Below are 22,401 nucleotides of genomic sequence, written 5' to 3' on the forward strand. Positions count from 1 at the left end.
TCTATCCACAGCGCCTTCTTTATGAGATGTCTGCCAAAGGATGTCTGTTAGTGTTCGCCTGATACGGGGGCGCCATAACAAAGTTAAGGTCAAGTTAGTGTTGGCTTATCTTGCATTAAAAAATTAGCCCAATTTTTACCGAACGTTCGTAGCTTAAATTTCAATAAAATCTTCAGAATTTCTTTGTTTTGTGAAAATGTTTATGGTTTTAAGAAGAAACACAATATCCTATCACTTGCTATGCTTGGTGCACAAACAAAGCCTAGTATGAGCATTATATTGATCTTTGGCTAGATAGCACTAAAATGTATTATAATAAGACATCTAATGGAACTTATTATTTGGAAAGACAGACAAATATGACATGGGAAGTTTGATGAGAACTCATTTCAATGCACTATCCACGAGTGAGAGCTATCCATTATGTTTCTGAATGTGTGAAATCTTCGTAGGCTAGCTTTCGCATACGTTAGCCTACAGCTAGAAATAATGTCGAAATAGGAAAACTAAATGTCTAGTTACAGTTTAATCTCAATCAGGAATTGCTGAATTTTTAATAGCTGTAAAATTCGATTTCCCATAATGCACTTCTCGAAAGTTTCATAAATAGCCTACATTTCCGTACCAAAACGAATAGGCCTATTTAAATGGCCAAACCGTGTTTCACTGCTTAGTATGGCTATACTTCTGTAACGAGTATTTTAAGAATAATATAGGTTGTAGTGTATAGGCGATCATATTTACATGAAAGTAAATACAATAAAATGTATTCGTCAACCATACAGTATGCCTGGAAAATCAGGGAAATGTTTTATTCTTTCAGATAATGGACATTTCCGTACAAATATATGAGCAAAAACATTTTTAAATATCTGAGTGAGATTTTAAACGTTTCCGTCCGTTTGAAAAAAACGAATTAAATGAAAGTTAAAGTTGCGAATCTTTTATTGTTCTAAAACTGCACGCTGACTATTTATTTATTTATTTATTTATTTATTTATTTATTTATTTATTTATTTATTTATTTATTTATTTAAATCACTGGTTGATTTTGTGAATCCAGAAAGCTTAGATTACACACTATCTGTTTAACTAGAACGGTTCCTTTTGTCTGAGCAATAAAATGATTTCAGTGCTGACGGTTGCTGGTGATTGCTGGGTGCGTATCGTCGAAGACCACAGACGTTCAAAGCCAGAAGAGTTGTTTTGTACTTGGCAGTGTGAATCTTACCGTCGTCCATTCATTTTCCATCCACTGATTTGTATTTGTTTTTAATCTTTGCTCTGAATCTGGTGAACGACAATACAACGTTGGTGAAGCTGATTAATTTTGGAATCTAAGCGGAATTACACTCCTGGGTAAAGTAGCCTTTTTGCTTCCTGTATTAGATCTATTTGCGCTTGATTCTGAGTCCCCCAGCAAGAGGATCGAAAGAGGGTCGAATAGCCGTGTCTGAGGTTTCAGAGTTTAAATTTAAGGGCTAAACTCGATATAGTCCACTAGCATTCAAATGAAAATCCCCTGCATGAGACGAAATGTGTAGTTTTCCTGTTTAATTTATAATGAAGAGCTCATTGAATTAATGTAGAGATAGATATATATATGTTAGAGATATATATGTATTCCCCTGTCTTTCTTCGTTTTTTCTTTTTTCTTTTTGAATGCATCTAATAAGTGCAATCTTACTCCTCCCGTTTCATATTTACTCTCAGTTCATCCAAATTCTTAGCACACCATTTTAATTCAAGTGCTGTCTGATCTCAGGCCTAATGCATAAATAACAAGGCTAAATACACCTAAATACCATTAAAACTAGACCATGCAAATCTAAGGAATCCCATTTTAATGTATGCTTTTTAAATTAACGTTAAATCTGTTGCTCACTCTTGAAACTAAATACACATTTTCTTTCAAAAGGTGAATAAATATGTTACATTTTGTAAAATACGCCATGGGTATTTCATGCAAATAACTGCTTTGTCTGCTTGAGTTTTTTATTATTATTGTTTTATAAACAATTGTTACCTTAGAATAGAGTTAAGCGGTCCAGTACATTCATGTATTCGTTTTTGCAATGCTATATCCCATGCCTTTGTCTGTATCGATGAGATTCATAGTTTGATAGTTCATGCTCATGTTGTAGCCAACCATTTATTATTGGGCAGTGTTGCTCATAGGATTAAAGTTAAGGCTATTTACAGTTTAGATTTAATGTTACGTTTCATATGCATATCGACTTTACGTTAAAATAAAGCAAGATGGCTAAAATGTTAAAAAGTGTTTTGCATGGTTTGCTGGGGTGAATTGATGGATGCAATATACAAGAATTCACAAATTGCAACAGCTACCGAAAAGGCATACATTCATGGTCGGGTGAATAATGGACGAAAACATGTGTGACCGTAATAACATGTTACGCCTACTTTTATTCGTTAAAGGGCCGTCTGCAAATATTCAGAAGACGTGACCAAGACGTAGGCAAGTGTTTGTCTTTGCAATCCACCCAGATCCATCGAGAAGCGCTTCACGTTAATATTTCAGCGATTGTTTACTAATGCCTAATTCGTATGGGAAAAGTAAGATTTACATTGGGGGTTCTGCAGGACCTATAGGCGACCACTGACGTGACTTGTTCGCGCACATAAGAGTTGCTCAAGATAGTTCTTAATGACTGATATTGATATATGGTAATTTCTTTACCGGATCACATGACACAATTACCTCAAGAATCGATCAAGATGAATTGCACGTCAGCCTACGTTTCCTATGTTTTCTTCCTCACGGGTCCTGTCCACGCGCCTGTAGTGCAATAGATGGACAAAGTTTAACACACGCACACGCTGCCTAACCCTACTCTCAAACGCAAAAAGAAGACATGACGGAGTATGACGATCGCAGCAACTGTGCGTCAAATATGTATTTGCCAAACTGTACTTATTACGTATCGGCTCCGGATTTTTCGTCGGTGTCTTCGTTTTTACCTCAGACTACTTCGTGTCAAGTCAATTTTCCTTATTCGTCCAATATAGCTCAAGTCCAACCTGTTCGGGAGGTTGCCTTCAGAGACTATGGACTCGATCACCCAAGTAAATGGCATTACAGGGGTAATTACGCTTCCTACTATCCAACGGAAGACATAATGCACCGAGATCTAATCCAGTCGTCGACCAGAACTGATATGCTATTCAAAAATGATTCCGTATACAGCCACCACGGTGGATCCAATACATCATGCAATTTATTCACTAATGTCGGCAGAAATGGGGTCCTTCCTCAAGGTTTTGACCAGTTTTTTGAGACTATTAACGCTGCCCCCGAGAAGCCCGACTCCGACCACTCGAAAGGAAGGACAGAATCCGGGATCCCCAGAGATGCTGCGTGTAATAAACTGTCCGCGGACAGTTCAGAGCAGGAGAAACGAAACCCACCAGAAAACATTGACGAAGAGTCCTCTTTATCGAATTGTGCGGAGGAGAAGAACAACGGTCTAAGTAGGTACATGCATTAAATTGGGGTTAGAGTACATGTCGACTGCGGTCTGATTTTATATGCAGCTTTATAAGCACGCATACGTTTTTATATACCCTATTAGATTTGCTTTGTTGTTGTAAAAATATTTACGATGGGAAAACAGTTTAGGTGGGCTTTAGCAATACCACTGATGCATAATGCCTTCCTAATTGAGGTTTACAAAATTACATGAACAATATCGTAGATTTGTAACTATACGATATCACGAACAATTGTTGTTATTGTGGTTTTCTTGCCGTATTGTTTCGGCAATAATGTCCAGGGAAATTCTGTTCATTTTGGCATGAAATAATGAAATTGCTTTTGTAGTAGTAGTTTGCCTTTGTATGACACGGCGTGTTGCGGATTTAATTTCAAATGTAAAACAAAACGTTCTCATGTTTGCCTTAAATTAGAAGTGTAGTGTGTGTGTGTGTGTGTGTGTGTGTGTGTGTGTGTGTGCATTCCTGCATGTGTTTACGTCTGTCTGTGGAGGGGGCGTGTTTAGAACTTGTATTGACATACGTGTTTGAACACAAATTCATATTACGAACTGGATAAATATGTAGTAAAGGTGACCTTAAATATTGTATTTAACATACCCTGGCTCTTTCTTTATTTATTTCTTTCTTTCTTTCTCTTCCTCTATTTCTTCACACACTCTAGGTTCTTCAAAGTCAAGAAAAAAGAGATGCCCCTACAGCAAATACCAAATCCGAGAACTTGAACGAGAATTCTTTTTCAATGTGTACATAAACAAAGAGAAGAGGCTTCAGTTGTCAAGAATGTTAAATTTGACTGATCGGCAAGTGAAGATTTGGTTCCAGAACCGACGAATGAAAGAAAAAAAATTAAACAGGGATCGGCTCCAGTATTTCACTGGGAACCCTTTGTTTTGACATTCTGCTTTTAAAGGAAAGAGCTGATCATAACAGTGACCTCAACAATGGGATGGTTATAAGTGGTGAGACGCTGATGCGCAGTCTCGAGACTCTTGGGTACTTCAAGAAATGCAGATCAACTGCAAATTTTTAAACTATGCAAAGGTGGCTTCAGCAGTTTTTACCACAAGACACAACTGATTATTATCCCCTTGTTTAAACACAGTACCTAGTGAATTGTTCAGTAGAGTCAGACCAACAAGAAAACTATGACAATCTTAATTTTAGTTCTCCCACTGTTTAGACGGTGAATGTTTTGTAAATGTACTTGCTGTGTGCCGATAATTTTTATTTATTTATTTCATTTACTGAATTAATTGACTTATGAACAATTTGCAGTAAGCAACAAAGAATTTGATTACAGTAATCAATATGGCGTTTTATAACAGTATAGACCCATGTATGCATTTATTTCTTAGACGCATGCTATGTATGGAACTAAATAAAACTAAAGTTTACCAAAATTGTATTTCTCAAATGGTTCATTTCAAACAATTTCAAACTAACACTATTAATGCAGTGTAATCTCCACTGTGAGCGCGTGTATGTGTATTCTGTATGTGTGTGTGTCAGTGTGGGTGCCCGGGAGCGCGCTAGGGCGCGCGCGCGTGTTCTTATTTTATTGTATATGTGCCAATAAGTGTACTTGAAAGCATAAGTTAAGACGACCAGGTGGACATAATGATAGTATGTATTTAAAATAGATAATTAATCATTTACAAATATTGGATACATTTTTTTTGAGAAATGCGGTGACATTGTGAGCTTACTCTGCAACTTGCGTCCAACATTTTTGCGGATGAATATAGGATTAAATAACAAAATTGCGACAAAACACACACAGTCACACACACACATATATACGGCCAATGGTTATAAAGCTTTCCATGGTTACTTATTTTAGAAAACTATGAAACAGAATTTGCTATTTTAAATAAGGCGGGACCCTGATTTTTTCGTTTTTCTTCTGAACGACGGCTCAAGGTTTAGTGTGTTTACTAAACCTTGAGCCGTCTAGACGACATAATAAAACTACTTGTAAATGTTTAAATTGGGGGCTATTGGACCTGCATGTGTCCAAAAATGACTTTGTGCGCAACGACGCTTGGCGACTGTGATGGCGTTGATTTAAATTTTAAAATATGCTTTTCAAAACAAAATACATCAAATGTCTATGTACAAACTGAATTCCGATATTAGTTTCCTGGCTCCGGAAAATGTTGCTATCTTCACCCAAAACAAAGGTTTGGGGAAAATGTAGATAAGAATGTATATTTAAAAAAAAAAAAAAAAAACATTGTTGTCACACAAAATTTAGATTTTGCTATTGAACGTCTCTAACGCCTTGTTTGTCATCTTCAACCATTTCAAATACGCGTTGGGCATTTATGGCTATTCTTATATTAAACTGAGGCCTTCCAAATCATTTATGCACTGCAGAAGTGGGCTTCCAACATGGCTGCGCGACAGTGAGTTTCCTAAGATTGAAAACAAGCTCATGCTGTGACTCAGTTTTTGCTTTCACATTTCAAAACAACGCAGAATCAGCATGCTTTTAGGTAGTAAGAAATATGTAAATACATATCACAGAAAGTTAAATAAATATCAGCATATCTAAATAAGAAATATCCATGCTTCGTGTTTTGCATGTATAGGCGAAGTCACCCATAAGACAATATTAACTTCGTGAATAGTCAGCCCAATAACCATGCTAAGCAAACATTCTGGAATCTTATTTTCCCGTGAAATTTCCTATTTATTTAATGTTTTGTAACCACGCCAGAACGGACCCTGTGATCTAAATTTTAAAATTCTTTTTGAAATTTTAAAATTCTGTAAAGCATTTAGATATGAAGGAGGGGCAAAATAGTAATGTGAAATTTTTTTCATTTGTATTCTCATTTAAATTAATTTTACACAGTTACTTTATGCTTTTATGCAATGTATTCATCAATTTTTCTGCTAAATTTTAATTCATCCATTTTACTCATGGGACAATTGGGTTCCGTTTATAGGATGCCGTATGTCAAGTTCCTTGCTACGTGTCAGTTCTGCTGGTAACCACAAGAGGTCGCTCTCCAGGCAAAATCCTCGGGAAAAGAAATAAACATCTGGTATTACTACTGGATTCTTACAATGTTGTAACAACGATTGTTCTGTTTGGCTATTACGAATTAGTGTCGATATAATAGCCTATAACCTAAAGGGCAATATTGAATGTATTTTTTTATCTATCTTATTATATTTAATTTAATCTTAATGGATGACCAGCATGGTCGCTATTCTCCTGCTGTTATTTAATGTTTTTCGTTATATTTTCCGAACATTTTTCCAAACGTATTTTAGCTGCAGTACTATGTATTTTCTCATTTAACTATTGCATCTTTTTATTTTCGGAGAAAATACATTTATCTGAAGGTAAACATAGACTACTTCCACCAAAGTTATAAATTGAATCCTATATAATTGCATCGGTGAGACTAGTAAAACTGAGTAAAAACACGTTAATTCAGCAAATAAACGGTAATTTAAGGAAAGAGTTAATTTTGTGGGAGTGGGCTACCTGTATCATAGCTTTACGAAGATTTTTCATACCGTTGGGCTATTTCTGTTTGGCTATCTTTAAAATAATGTTTGTATATGCGAGACGCAGTATTGTTCGGGTACTATTAATTCGCTATTCAAAGCAATATTATAGGCTAAATTAAATTATGTATGTCATATATTAATTTAATAAGAGTGTTTCTTATTCTTCCAAAAATAAAACTAAATGCTCAGGTACTTTTCCCTTGTCTTTTCTTAACTGGAGTCCCTCTGTAAGAAACAGCATATTTTCCCTTAACAAGCATATACATTTTTAGTTTGACATTAAAAGTTGCGCCCAAAACGGAATTATTTCTATGTGGAAATAAAACACGTATAATTATATCCACGAAGATCCAGCCTTTCTAATAAAATATAGTATTGCCATTACGATTTGTATCTTATTGATAACGAATTAACACAGAATCAACGGGGAAAGTTAAACGTTATAAACAATACTTCCGTTGAAATCTTTTAATAGATCAAATACAATATGGATTCGGTCAATTTGTTTAACGTTGATTTTTTCAGTTAACCGACTATATAGCCTATTGTTTCCCTCTGTTCATAAAAATATTTAGATCGGGTCTAGACTTCTTTAAAATAAAATCTAAACTATTACAATTAAAAAATGATTGTAAAAAATGTCCAAACCCTAAAATAAAACAGATTTCAGCAAGCTGGTGCTCGGCTGAAAGTAAAAATAAAATGAAATTTAAAAAAAGTAAAAATAAATATTTGTATACCATTGTGAGACAGTTAATTTAGGGCAATCCGTGTGCCTACTTTCTTGTCTTAGCGGATTTCGCTATAATATCACAAATTTATCCACAACTACCCATTACCATAGCGACTTGGATTAAATTTCCATAAATACTTCATGGCCACCTTTATATTAATTCAAGTATTCTTGATGTCCTCCCGGTCGCTGCCTTGTTTGGGAGGAGTGCTTGTACGCGCGGGCTTGAGTGCGTGCTTATTTCTGTGTGTGTGTGTGTGTGTCTGTGAGTGTGTGTGTGTGTTTGTGTGTGTGTGTGTGTGCGTGCGTGCGTGCGCGCGCGCGTTTGCTGCCCTTCATTGTTTGTTTCGAACGCATTTCCTAGATGAGAAGTTTTGTCTTGAGGTTTTCTTTAAGCCACAGTCTGTAGTTTCTGTTATATTGTAGGTCGTGTATGGTTTTGCAGTTTATGATTTGTGTAGGCGTCAAGCCGTAAAAATACACCATCTTGGCTGTGGTTCAGAGGGATTTTAGAGCACCAGTAGACCATCTCGTTGTCTGGGGGCACGGGGGGGGGGGGGGGGGGGCGTTTCTGTTTTCCAGGCAGAAAACAAAATGATAGCTGTGTAACGTATCCGTGAGATCTTTGCGTTAGTATTCATTTCATTCCCCCTTGAATCCTATCTAAAATGCAATCTGTAAGACAAAATGCAACTTCAGGGCCAGCGATTTTTTTATTTCTGCATATATAAACACCATTGAATGTGTTTTGTAAATAAGATACAATACATTTCAGATTAATATAAATTATTTACTTTGGTATGACCAGCTCTGATAACCTTGAACATGCATGTGCTTACTGACTGTTTTGCCCATAAAGACTGCAATTCAACGCAGTGCGAATATTCTTGTCGGAAGGCACTTCTTATATTTTTTTTCGCATTGTTCTCACAATGTTTTTACTTATACAATAGTAGCTACAAGACGTTGTACAGTGTGATTATTATATGCAAAACATGACTGATGGTTTACTTCCAAACGTCTCAAACTCTAAGCCCATTATGTATAGACTACACCACGGCGCGGGCGTGTTAGTGGGTGTGTGTGCAATTTTCTGTATGGTTATTGTATTTTTATCAGAGTAATATATGGTACACCGCGACTATGTTTGCATTATGAATGGGAGTTTACATTTCAAACAAAGTTTACTGCAATTATTCTGTTTTACTAAAATCAGAAGTATAAATGATTATTATATAGGTTATCCTGCCAGTCCTAACGTCAGAACTTAGCATTTAAATCTATTAATCTTATCATTTACAAAGTCGCAATTGATTTCTTAATAAAATTGTTGAATAACTATTTTAACTAAGGGTATAATTCTCGGAAAAGCTTCAACAGCAAGAAAATTACCTGGAAGCCTTCGAATGCAGATGAGGAATATATTGATCGCCCTGATTCTCCTTAATATGTATTCATAAATTCACGACAACCTTGGGTACTCATGGTGTCCAGTACAAATGCGTTTACAAAGTCTATTAAAGACAATATATATTAATTCCAGACTTGTAACATAAATGGAACAGTTCGGGGAAATGTAACAAGCGTATTTACATTACAAAACAATTTAATCCGGAAGTTACATAGTACATACACTACACACAAACACTACATATACACAGTGTCTCATATGTGCCTTTTTGTGCTTTAAAGAACAGCGCAGATTCCGAAGTCCTCATTTATTCCAAATCGTGATATACAGCGTGCATGCACAGCCTCATAATACATCTGCCTGAGAGACTTACAGGGAAAACAATCACTTGGAATCCAGTTAGGCTTAAAACGTGAAAAGCAATAAGCATTTACAACTGAGCCTAAATGTCGCTTTCCCTTTATAAAGTTTATCTGCCGGTCCAGCAATTTCATCGCGCTAAGGTATAATTTTATTTCACGTGTCAAATGAAAAGGGGTTTTTAATGCTCAAGTTGCCTTTTGTCAGCCTTAGAATCAATTTCAAGTCCGTGTTCTAGGTGTCGCTGTTGACCATATCTGAGATCCCAATCAAGTGCCAATGCGCCCACGTGACGCAAGAAGAGGCAGCGTCTCAAGGCCATTTTCAAATTTCATTGGTGTGGTTGTCATGTGGTCGCGGGGAGGCATCCCGAGTAACACGGGGATTGTTTTGCTAGATATGTCAGCCTACAAAGGACATCTATCGCTTCTTTAAAACATCTTCAAAATGTCTTTTCCCAACAGCTCTCCAGCAGCAAATACTTTTCTAGTAGATTCTTTGATTAGCGCTTGTAGAACAGACAGTTTCTACTCCAGCGGTAATATGTACATGCCAACCAGTACAGAAATGGGAACTTATGGAATGCAAACCTGTGGACTTATGCCGTCTCTCGGTAAAAGGGGAGAAGTTAGCCACCAAAACATGGGCATGAATGTCCATTCATATATACCTCAAATTGATGGCTGGGCTGACCCGAACAGATCGTGCAGAATAGAGCAACCTTCCGCCCAGATGCCCACGTGCACGTTTTCACAAAACATAAAAGAAGAAAGTACTTGCTGCATGTATTCCGAAAAGAGAGCAAAGGTCAGCTCATCAGAAATCCCCGCATACGCTAATTTGATACCCGAATCTTGTTCTGTTGATGGTCCAGAAATTCCCGTCCCAGGCTATTTCAGACTGAGTCAAACTTACGCATCTGGGAAAAACCAAGACTTTGGCCACGAGACGAGTCCAAACACTATTTTGCAGCTGAGCAGAGTCACTCCAAAACCGCAGCTGTCTTCGCTTCTCGAAGTGGAAAAGAAAATAACCGAATTACCGAACAACCAGGAGACGACCAAGACCCCAACACCAGTGGAAAGCCCAGATCCTAAGTCGAGTTCGCAAGAGGAAAAGAACTGCTCCACTGAAACGTCTGCCTCCAGCCCAGAATTGCCACAGAAGGAAACTAAAGGTGGGTATAATAAAAGGATTGATCGCGTCGTAGTGTAATACGAACGCTCCGGCATCATAAAACCCAATATAAAACACAAACAACCCAAAGTCGTAATGTTTAATGAGAGCCGTACTAAAGTTGTAGTAAAATGCTTTTACAGGGAATAGACACTCTTCCTCCGCGTCATCGTGTAGTATGCATGTTTGCGCTGAATTTAATAATAGTTTTTTTCCACTGTTTTGTTTTACTGTAATGTGTTTAATAGGGCCATGTGTTTCATTTTTACGACGAAATATGCAGGACATAAAATAACAATATTCTTGAGTTATTGCTGTTTGCAGCCACGTTTCAGCATTACGGGATATTTTTATGCCTCACCTTTTTATGATGATGTAATATTTGCTTTTTTCTAGGGAATTTTTAATTAGTATTTTTAAATATTTTTGCTAAATGGCACTATATTTCTTATTCCATTGAGCTCTTTGCGTTCTTTATTTTTGAGACCAACTTGCTTAATGACTATCACATTCTTTAAAATTCTTATTCTGGAGATGTCAATATTACTAACATACTATGTATGCTGTTTGCTGTTTTGTCAACTTTAAAAAGCCTAATTGATGTTAAAGGAATGAATACTGTCTCCATATTTCCTTTGGCTTCTTTATGACATTAGCGTACTATTTTCACTCATGCATCATATTACCAAGATATCATGTTTGTATATAATCAAGGTGAATTTGAACAATTTTTCATATATATATATATGAGAGAGAAAGAGAGAGAGAGAGTACACATTAACACTGGCTTAATGTTTAGTATTTTACGAAATTATTCTGTGAAATTGATTTTTTTTTTTTTTTGCTTAATGATAGTAAATAAAAATGTGATAAAAAAATGATAAAATCCAGTCGATGATTATGAAATCTCCCGTCTAATTATGTTCCTTTAATACCATTTTTCAGAATGTAAAAGTGATCCTCCAACGAGCAATTGGTTGACTGCAAAAAGTGGACGGAAAAAAAGATGCCCCTACACAAAGCATCAAACCCTGGAATTAGAGAAAGAGTTTTTGTTCAACATGTACCTGACACGTGAGCGCCGCCTAGAGATCAGTAAAAGTGTCAACCTCACCGACCGACAAGTGAAGATTTGGTTTCAGAATCGAAGAATGAAGCTGAAGAAGATGAGCAGGGAAAACCGAATTCGGGAACTTACCTCAAACCTCACTTTTTCGTGAGCATGCACATTAATGCATATTCTTTTTACCTCTTTTCCCCTTTCCCTTCCTTCATCAGAATGATGCACTGGGGATATTGGACATCTTTTTTCCAGTCTGGAAATCGTAACTTGTTTTTGCTACTTTACGTTATGCTTTTATTGTATTCACTTGATGGTATTCTAAAGTGGCGCGTTGTGTAATTTAAATTGTTTCATCACAGGGTAACGATGAACTCGTTTATATATAGGTCTTAAATTATTAAAGTGTTGCAGACCCCCATTGTTGGAGTGTTTTTGGTTTGTTTGATTGAAAAGAAAGACATCGTCGTGGAAGAGACTTGTTTTGAAATTCACAGCAGACCATGATTTTGAACATGAAAGCACATTTACTGTTATTACGTGATTAGCGAAACATTCGTCCATGAAAGTAGACTACTTCAATTTTGTGCATTCTTAAACATATACAATTCTATATAGTAGATGTGATAAGTATTGTTAACATATGGGTGTAACATTAATGCATGTTTTGTGGCATGTACCTTGCAATAAATTAAATATGTCAAAATAGTTGTCCTTTGTTCTAGCGGCAAATAAAGCTCTTAAAATTATAGGGTTCTATTTGTAGATTATAGTTTTGAGATACGAACATTTTCAATTCCTGTATTATAGCATTCATATCCATTAAATGCCGGCATGTGTAAGGACTGACGTGTTAGTCGGTATATAGCTTGTTGCATTGCGAAATGACATAACGAACAGCATTTGGGTGTTCAATTATTTTGACAAAATATCAAATAGAACCCTTTAATTCGAAGCTCTTACAACTTCAATCCAACACCCTTACATTGCAATAAATTCTGTTGTTCACGCCAACCAAGCAGCTAGCCTGTATGTACCAACCCGCAACAAGATAATCCAATGACGAAGAAGTAAGCATTACACACAGGATCAGTTAGAATTAATAAATTGCCTGAGAGAAGGGGACAAGAGGAAATGTATTGTAATGCAGAAATTATTTACAGATATCTACCATTGTGAAATGAATATACTTCACTGCGCATTGTCTCAATTAACTTCCTACAGAACTCGAAGCATCCTGTGTAAATCGTAAATCCTTAATTGTTTTAAATGTGTATTTGGGTGTGTGTAGCTATGAAGAATTTAAGTGGCTAAATACTAAGACCAAACCACTTTGTCTTATTTTCTCGAGTCCGCTTCAATATTTAACAATATAGATTACAGTTTTCTTTTGTTAAAAATAAGTAATCGTAAAGTCTAATCAGAATACATTTACCAGCCTTTTGCTGTACGATTGAATGGAGCCTATTTGATTTGTTTTAAAGATGGTTTTATCTCATGTAATCTTTCTTGTTTGTGTCGCATATATTAATCCCAAAGTTAAAGCATTTTAAAGATACACACTTACACTTTTGCACATTTCCTCAGTAGATTACGATAAGGATGTAAATTCATTTTAACAGGACAACAATTTGCTTATACAGCCAAGATATACCTATTCATTAAAGTTTAAGCGCACCATCCTTTAGAAATAAACCTCATAGCGTTAATACAGATGATTTGAAAGCTCTGTATTATATTTCAAAGAAAGAAGGTCGAGGAAATGCAATCACGTTGACTTATGTTACGAACAATTCAAATTTCTGTCAACAAAATATATTTTGAATCCTGAATATTTTGCTCTCATCAGTAGGCTACTATTTCTCCACAAAATTCTTGAAAGCTTTTTTTTGATTCATTGATGTTTTATGCATAAACGTGGCAGTGTCGTCAAAATAGTCTAAACACACAAGTAAACATGGTATGGTGTAATAATTCTGTAGTTTAACGTTTGTATAAGTACGTTTCCAGACAGACATCTGTCTGTCTGTCTGTCTGTCTGTCTATCTGTCTGTCTCTCTCTCTCTCTCTCTCAAACACACACACACACACATAAACACGCGCGCATATACACGTACACAAACAACCACATACGTTTTTTATATAATATATAACATACAATATATCACTATATAATTGCCATGGTTGTTGTGATGAGCAGGTGCATAATACCATCTATTTATACTGATCTGTGTGTGTGTGTGTGTGTGTGTGTGTGTGTGTGCGTGCGTGTGTGCGCGCGCACGCGCGTGCTGTGTTTGTGTGTTTGATGGGGACGGGTTTTCGAATTATATTGAGAGACCTGTTCGATTTATTCGCAAATTCATAGTGAAAACTATGGTTAAGGTAAGGTGCCTTGAATGGCCAACTCTCTCTGCTCCTCTGTAAGGCCTAGATATATATTGACACTTCATCAGGATGCTTCTATTCAATTGTTCGAAAGCCAAGCAGACTATAGTTATAGCGGCATAGATCATAGCAGTGTACCTTCATTTCATTTTAAATGATGTCACACACAAGCTGGACGACTAAACGTTGCCAGCTAACCACAACTTGGCTGTCAAAGCGTATTGGACATTATCCTCTTTTTGTGTGTTTTAGTTTCACTGTTGGCTATAAAAATATTAGGCTACTAATAAACATGATACCGTGAAAAAACCCGTGTACAAGAGTGGTGCGCATAGTGTATGGACATATCATACTCTATTTACTTTCTTTGCTTCTTTCTTTGTGATGTGGGCTCAGCGTCAGTAGTAAAATCAGTTTTAAAATACACAGCCTAAATATTCTCTGGCGTTTTTTTAGACTTGATTGTTGCATATTGTAATTATTATGAATGATAAATCAATCTATTTTGAACTTAACAACATTTTAATTAGGAAAGAGAGGAATGAAAATCAAAATACCTCCAATGATGATTTGTACTTGTACAATGAGTCTAGTGGACGGCATCATACTCCAAATGAAAAATGGTAGAAAGTTCAAAATCAGGAAAAATGATTCTTCCGAACAAACATATTCATACATCACTCTATGCAGATTCACTTTGTTACGCCAAGAGTCCGTTTTATTAAGGGCACATTAATGTATAATCAAATGCACCTCATAAAAGTTTTATTGACAGACATAAAAACATTATGGCGCTCTTCTTAATAAATATAATCAGTACACAAAGATTACTCTGTGAGCCAAATATGCAAGAGTACCTGAATCTACGCGAACTACTGTTCATTGTATGAACACTAGAAGAATATAAAACGGAAATCCGAAAGTAACGTTATTCTTTATTTTATGACATGTTATTACGTTTATTTTATGAGGAGTTACAACTCAGTAGTCTATAAAATATTTTACAAGCGTTGAGTGTACAACATACCTTACGACGATTTCTTCTAAGATTTTACACACATTTAAAATTATTTGCCAAAGCATCACAATGTTGAGTGGTGGTTATGAAATAAATGGGTGTACTAATCTGTCGACGTAAAGAAATAGTCCCGGACCGCCCTCTGCTGTAACACATATTTTAAACACCAAGACCTGTGAAAGTGGCTTAAACTTCAATGTTTGATTTCCTTTCTAATACTATAGCCTACAGTTGGTGTTAGTTGAATAAAGTGTCGAAATTGAGCGTACCGTTATATGCGGATTGATTTACTGACTGTATTGGTAAATATGATCACGTGATTCATGTAACCAATCGCTGAAGATGAAGCCAGCAAAAATACTATGATTGTTCAGAGGGAACGTATCTTTAACAGTGTAGCCTTTTATATGAGTACGAAGAGATCCAAAAATGTCGACTAGTAGTACACTTAGTAACTATTATGTAGACTCAATAATAGGACATGAAGCAGAGGACGTGTACGGAGCTCGTTTTGTTCAGAGCTCGCACACCGCGACCTCAAGGCCATCAGGTGCAGGAGATAATGCAGATTTTTCGTCTTGTAGCTTTGCACCCAAATCCGCCGTCTTCCCCACGTCTTGGTCCTCGGTTCACCCACAGTCTACAGCCGTTGCAGGGATTTACCATCCCTACGTACACCAGCCCCAACTCGCAGGCACAGAAAACAGATATGTCCGCTCCTGGATAGACCCAATCTCCAACTCCGTTTCTTTTTCCGGCTTCCATCCAAGCAGTCGACACTACGGGACAAAGCCCGAAAGTTTACCGTCGAAAAGGACTGAGTGCGCCGCATTCGAAGCACAGACTCCTGTCGTTCCGGACTACATTTGTGGAGCAGTATTGGAAAACAAGGATAAAGCAACCAAAGAACCGATTGCCAGCGACATTTCGAGCCACGGTGAGCCCAAAGAAGAGAAGCAGCAGCAACTTGACCCAAGTAAGTAAAAGAAATTGCCCCTTGATTTACAGCCTTAGAAACTGTACGAGCGGGGTGTGTAAAACTGGGGGTTTTACTAACCTATAAAAGTGTCTAGTCTCTTACTATGATGAAAAGAAAAAACAGTGTATGCCTGCAAATTATGGGATTAAATACGGAATTATATTAGCCTATATGCGTCTTTCAGTTTATTTTTTAATGAAAGTAAAATAGCACCATCTCATAATTGGATTTCCCAAAGAGAAACATGGAAACATCCATAATGTATTTTCCTTTATTCTTCAGTGGCTGTTCACAACGTTTTTTAAATAAAACAGTATTAATGTTTATTGTGTCCCCTTTCTATTCCAGGCAACCCAGCTGCTAATTGGATTCATGCACGTTCCACAAGAAAGAAGCGATGTCCTTACACAAAATATCAGACCCTAGAACTGGAAAAAGAATTCCTTTATAACATGTATCTGACAAGAGATCGCCGTTACGAAGTTGCTAGAATTCTTAATTTGACTGAAAGGCAGGTAAAAATCTGGTTCCAAAACAGAAGAATGAAAATGAAAAAGATGAACAGAGAGAGGGGCAGTAAGGATCAACAATGACTAACGCCAGACTCAAAGAGCAAGGACTGAACTGTTTTACCTACCCTCTTTGATGTATATGTGGTATAAGTAATGTGCTAGAGTAACACTTTGATTAGGAGCCTGTGTATAAAACATTGTTTAGTTTGTCCATACATGTTATGGAAAGGTTAAAATGTCTGCACATGTGCTTTATTGCTTTTTAAGGAAATAAATGTTGAGTCTTAAAATGAATTGCAAATTGTATCCCCAAGTAAATATGTAATTTTAAAATTTTAAACAATGAATGTTAAAGTATTTCCAAAATATTCTCTGTAAATAAGTAGATTTGTATTGTTATGTTTTCAAAATCGGCTTTGCAAATCTATGAAGCGCACAAAGGTGAATTGTATCAATGGCCGAAAAAACGCGTGGCTAACCATATCAAAGACGTTATTGAATTTCAAATTAATTGACAGGCTAGTTTGTGTTATTTGTCATATTTTACTAAATACAAAAATTAGATCAAAGTATATAGCCTATAGTCAAACTGAGACAAACAGTTATTCGACTTCTTCAAATTCTAAACATCGTGCAATGATAAATACAAAACCCCATTGTTTTAAACCAGTCTCTTTATAAATACATTCTTCGGGTGCAATATTTGAAAAAGAACTTATCAGAATTTGCCTTCTGGAGATAAAATGTACAATTTTATTTGAAAACCAGTTTAACCTGCGTTTTATAGGTTAAAATATGGCCTAAATTAAGAACATATGCGACATTAGGCTACTCGGGCACAGTGTGCTACAATCTCAACTAGCGTACCGTTACGTAGGAAAACACCACTTCTACGGTTTAAAGCCACTTATCTTCGGTGAATGTTAATTTCCTTTCGCTGAACCTCACCATTAATATAATGGTTTCGTGCTCTGGACGTCAAATAGCCTACTTACGGCATTGTACTTGGCCAGGAGGATCTGAATGAGCAGTTGCTCTCCTAACTCCATAGCCTTCATTGTATACTATAAATAAATATAACGTCCTTTACCATATACAAATGCAACTGTGTGATAATCGATGATATGTGGCCTTGATATCAGGCCAACTCTGTGTTTAATAATATAACTTCCGACTAACATTTGTTTTGGGCCTACATAGCACCGAAAATAATAGCGTTAAAAACTGCTGTTTTAGCTAGTCAAATCAGAGCCTTCTTTTCAAGACATTTTTTTTTTAAAACCTCCGTAAATTTGTATTTTAATTCTGCAATTGGTGTTGCGGCCATTCGATTTCCACATGCCTGTTTTAGGAATCCATTGTTGGAATATATCCCACTAATAAAGTGTGTATTATTGAGGTTTTGCAGGGATACGCAATTTATTGACGAACCTTACCTACAATTGCTTTAAAGCAGGAAGAAACACGGCCCAATAAAACCATTGAGATGGCTAGACGTCTGCTCTAAATTAGTTTATGGGCAAGGGCTGTAATTGTACTCTTCTTTGAAACTGTCCTGTTTGGGTGTTTGTGTCTGTTTCTGACAAACAAAAATGCAGACTTTTTAAACGTCTGGTTGATAGATAATTCGTCCTTGAAACTTAGAGGAAAGCAATCCCCAGATGTACGGAAAGTCACGTTTATTCATCAGCAGCATTTCAGTGACAGTCGTGAAAACGATACGCATGCAGTTTAAAAAGGCTTGTTTAATGGTTTTTTCTATCATGTCAGAACTAATGCTAACATGTAGCCTAAATATATCCAGACATATAAATATATTATTTGTATTCATCAAAATGGTATTCATTTCTTTCTCTTCTATATCATACTGCAGTCTCGCCTTTTCTTGATGGTAGCAGTATATGTAAATGCACGAAGCACGCGTGCAAGCTCAGATATTAATGACAAATTAAATTTAAGAACAATTTAGTTTATGTTGACTATAATGAAGGTAATAAAGCCGTGGTAAACTGGAAGACAGGCATGTTTACGAAATGTTGAGATGGTAAAGGCTTTTAACCACAGTCAGAAATAGTATGACCACTTGGGGACGCTCTTGTCCTACAGAAGAAGTCCCAGGAAAGGGCGATTTTTGATCTCCGCTGCAATGTTTATTTTCTTCAGCAAGGTGTTCAGTCATCCGAGCCGGTCAATTATATCAATTAGGCCAGCCGTAAATTGTTGACATTTCATTTATAAAATATAATTGAGTTTTAACACCAATTGCGAAATTTCTAACAATAAACTGACGATGCAGAAATAGTGAAAAAATAATGAATGCCATATTATAGCTTATCTCAATTCCACATTTTTTACAATAGGCTATCATTCGGTGGATGTAATTGATTCTCACATTCATCAGTTACTTTAAAAAACAACCAGATTGCTATATTGTCCGCAGGCTGATAATAAGATAATGTGAAATTATAAAATGGAAGTATGAACATAGTTTTAAGCAAGGGGCCATGAGGTGATCACGCCCACGCACAAAATTATAATTTTCTTTTCATTAAAAAGGTATTTCAAATGTAGCACAAATAAACGAATAATAAGACCTTTAATATATTCGCAGACATATTTATTATGCCGATAATAACCTTGGCAACCAATTGTCTTTAGAATTGTCAAACAAAAGTGCCGATTTTTCCAGCTGCATGCATTTCCATGAGGCTTCACTTCGCATTATAAAGTCCAACATTTATTCTGGAACATAACTATGCCTCAACCAGATAGCATAAACTTGGCTACCAAAAATCGGCAAGAAGAGCCAATCATATGATACAAAATTAAGGCACATTTCCATTTTAAAGGATAATTAAATTTTAGACAGTGTGTTTCAGTGCGGCAGGAAACGAAACATGATAAGCGAAGGATAAAAACTAGTTCAGGTCAATGTTGCTTTTTTAAGGTCAGCGCTCCAACCCACAACATTACTAATGTTGGTGCCGCTGCTGTTGTCGGCCTAGTACTAGGCCTACATATAGTTCTAGGCTGCTCTTACAAGAACACAACAACAACTACAACAACAACTACAACAACAATAATAATAATAATAATAATAATAATAATAATAATAATAATAATAATAGACAGTGGTCCATTTTTATATAGACATTTTAAAGCTAGGCTTTTTGTTAAAATTTCAGTTTAAGGTCAAACTTCATGCTCACTTGAGTATGCAAAATATTCGCCTCGGTAACTAGTTTCCTAGTTTCCTAAAGGGAGAAATAATAGGAAGCGCATTCATGGTCATGCTTTCCATTAAGCAGTAATAGTAATTAACCTTGGGATCTTGACCACTTTGTTCACCTGGAGGTTTTCTTATTTTCATTGCCGTTGTTTAGCTGAATATATTTACATTATAATCGTAAAGTTAAAGCATGAGCTTTTGCTTTTGGCATTTATTTGAATACTTTAGAAGCTTAGAACCTTTACTTTGTCAGTGATTTTAAATGTGTCTTTTGTATGTATTTATTGTATATTCCAAACCCAGAAAATTCAATACATGTATTTACTTAAATTTGTATTTACTTAAACATTTATTTGCAAATTTGAAATGCTTCACTAAACCATTCGCCCTTGGGCAGAGAATAATTCACTTTTCCACTCCCAAACCCGTTTCACCTTGATTCTATTTCCCTTCTCAGTATTATGTTTTCTGTACATTTGGTGGCGTAAGCATTTTACATACGCGTACTTCGGTTACTTGCGTGCATGTGCAAGCGTTGCGTGGGATATAGTAATCCGCCAATTATCTTAACCAAATCTCTATGGCAGTTTATTGAAAGAAAAAAATATATTCAGATCACAGAGGCTGTTTGTTTGCCTCGGGACCGTTAAATGTAAAACGAAGGAAAACATTTTCCAGTCAGGCGTTAATTTCATTCTGCACTGTGATCAAAAGGACACGGCAAAGACTTTGGGTCTATTCCACACAAGTGCTCACTGATCACTGGATTTGAGAAAGCATTATGCGCTCAATATAGACTGTTGGATGACAAAGATCTTCAGTCAAAATTGATCCGTCGTTATTTTCAGTAAATAACCTTATAGGAGAAATGAGCTCTTATTTTGTCAACCCCTTCTATTCAAAGTACAAACCGAGCGAGGCAATAGTTCCAGCCTACTACGATTCTCCTTTTTCACAAGATGTCAACAGTGGGCATGCGATGGTGTATGGCAACAATGCAAGTTTCCAACATTCCGCACAAGTCCAAGAATTTTACCACCATGGGACCGCAGCAATACCGAATGCAAGTTATCAGCCGAATCCTTGTGGAATTACGTGTCATAGCGACCGCTCTAAATTTTACGGATACGATAACTTACAGAGACAGCAGCTCTTTACGACACAGCGAGAGGCCGAGCTGCTACAATACCCTAACTGTAAATCGTCCGGTAGTAATACTGGCTGGCAACCAGAATGCTTAAATCAGAACTCGTCTCCTTCTCAGATGTTTCCCTGGATGAGACCTCAAGGTTGGCTGCAATAAACTTGCTTCCAAATCACGTATAGCTGTATACTTCAGTCTAAACATTGTAGCCTACATGGACATTCAATTTCGTGTTCTACCTTTCTCTATTTTATGTCAGTATAATATTTGATAGAATCATATTAGATGGCTTATTAATTGTGATTATCTGCATCGTTATATTTTAATAATGCACAGTGTGGCTCTGTTTCAGCTCCCGGAAGAAGAAGAGGCCGGCAGACATATAGCCGATTCCAAACCCTGGAACTTGAGAAAGAATTTCTCTTCAACCCTTATCTGACAAGAAAACGAAGAATTGAGGTTTCCCATACACTAGCTTTGACCGAGAGACAGGTGAAAATCTGGTTCCAAAATAGGAGAATGAAGTGGAAAAAAGAAAACAACAAAGACAAGTTTCCAACCTCGCGGCCAGACGCACAGCTCAAAATTGAAGCAGAGCATTTTGATCCTCAGAGATCCGTTAAAGAGACAAATTAATAAAAAATTTTTAAAAATAAAACATTAGGCTAATTTCAGACCCGTCTTCTAAATATGATTGGAAAATCTCTCTCTCTCTCTCTCTCTCTCTCTCTCACACACACACACACACACACACACACAATCATTAAATAGCTTATTAGTTATTATTCGATTTTTTGGTTTTCCATGAACGTAAATGAGAATAGCTTTAACAGTATTTGTGTGTTTAATTATTAAATTTGTATTATGTTCATTTAAAGCAAAATCTTTTTCAAAATCATTAAGGAAAAATCATTTTCAATGATTAAAATTCAGTCATGTATTTTGGGGAGCTGTTAGCCTAAGTATAACGTGCCTTGATCAACCTTGTCTTTTTGTATTTTTTATTATTCGACAATATAATATAGCCTGTCGTTTTTCATTTAATTGTAAAGTTGTTTCTTTTTTACCCTGCACATTTTGGGTGTACATCTGTGCTGGAAAATGATGTGCTAGTTGTATGTTGTATCAAGCCAGCCCAGTTGCAAAAAAATTCTACTTTGGCCTTCACGATTTCTTCACACAAACCCAAGCACACATATATGTACTCATGCATATTTCGCTCTGGTTTGCGCCTTAAATTAAACAACAATGGGAACATATTAAAAATCATAACTAGCATATGCGGAAAAAGTCAACAAAAAGCTGTACATTTCACATTGATGTTTTAGTAAATAAAACAATTAAAATATT

General features: G+C 36.2%; 4 protein-coding genes across 4 annotated transcripts; all 4 read left to right on the plus strand.

Annotated features, from left to right (window-relative positions):
* Positions 1-2,832: 2,832 nt before the first annotated feature.
* Positions 2,833-4,840, plus strand: hoxd11a (homeobox D11a). The gene is made up of 2 exons (XM_035411178.1): positions 2,833-3,492; positions 4,178-4,840. Exons 1-2 carry the CDS (start codon positions 2,877-2,879, stop codon positions 4,408-4,410), a joined length of 849 nt encoding a protein of 282 aa, XP_035267069.1. The 5' UTR covers positions 2,833-2,876; the 3' UTR covers positions 4,411-4,840.
* Positions 4,841-9,908: 5,068 nt separating this feature from the next.
* Positions 9,909-12,453, plus strand: hoxd10a (homeobox D10a). Its single transcript, XM_035411116.1, has 2 exons — positions 9,909-10,722; positions 11,667-12,453. Exons 1-2 carry the CDS (start codon positions 9,993-9,995, stop codon positions 11,939-11,941), a joined length of 1,005 nt encoding a protein of 334 aa, XP_035267007.1. The 5' UTR covers positions 9,909-9,992; the 3' UTR covers positions 11,942-12,453.
* A 2,485-nt stretch (positions 12,454-14,938) lies between these two features.
* On the plus strand, positions 14,939-18,078 carry LOC118222733 (homeobox protein Hox-D9a-like). The gene is made up of 2 exons (XM_035408520.1): positions 14,939-16,163; positions 16,515-18,078. Exons 1-2 carry the CDS (start codon positions 15,617-15,619, stop codon positions 16,757-16,759), a joined length of 792 nt encoding a protein of 263 aa, XP_035264411.1. The 5' UTR covers positions 14,939-15,616; the 3' UTR covers positions 16,760-18,078.
* Positions 18,079-20,405: 2,327 nt separating this feature from the next.
* Positions 20,406-22,401, plus strand: LOC118223615 (homeobox protein Hox-D8-like). Its single transcript, XM_035410370.1, has 2 exons — positions 20,406-21,196; positions 21,404-22,401. The coding sequence occupies exons 1-2, from the start codon at positions 20,776-20,778 to the stop codon at positions 21,685-21,687; spliced, it is 705 nt and encodes a 234-aa protein (XP_035266261.1). The 5' UTR covers positions 20,406-20,775; the 3' UTR covers positions 21,688-22,401.

This window comes from Anguilla anguilla, chromosome 3 (assembly GCF_013347855.1).
Source record: "Anguilla anguilla isolate fAngAng1 chromosome 3, fAngAng1.pri, whole genome shotgun sequence".
NCBI lineage: Eukaryota > Metazoa > Chordata > Actinopteri > Anguilliformes > Anguillidae > Anguilla > Anguilla anguilla.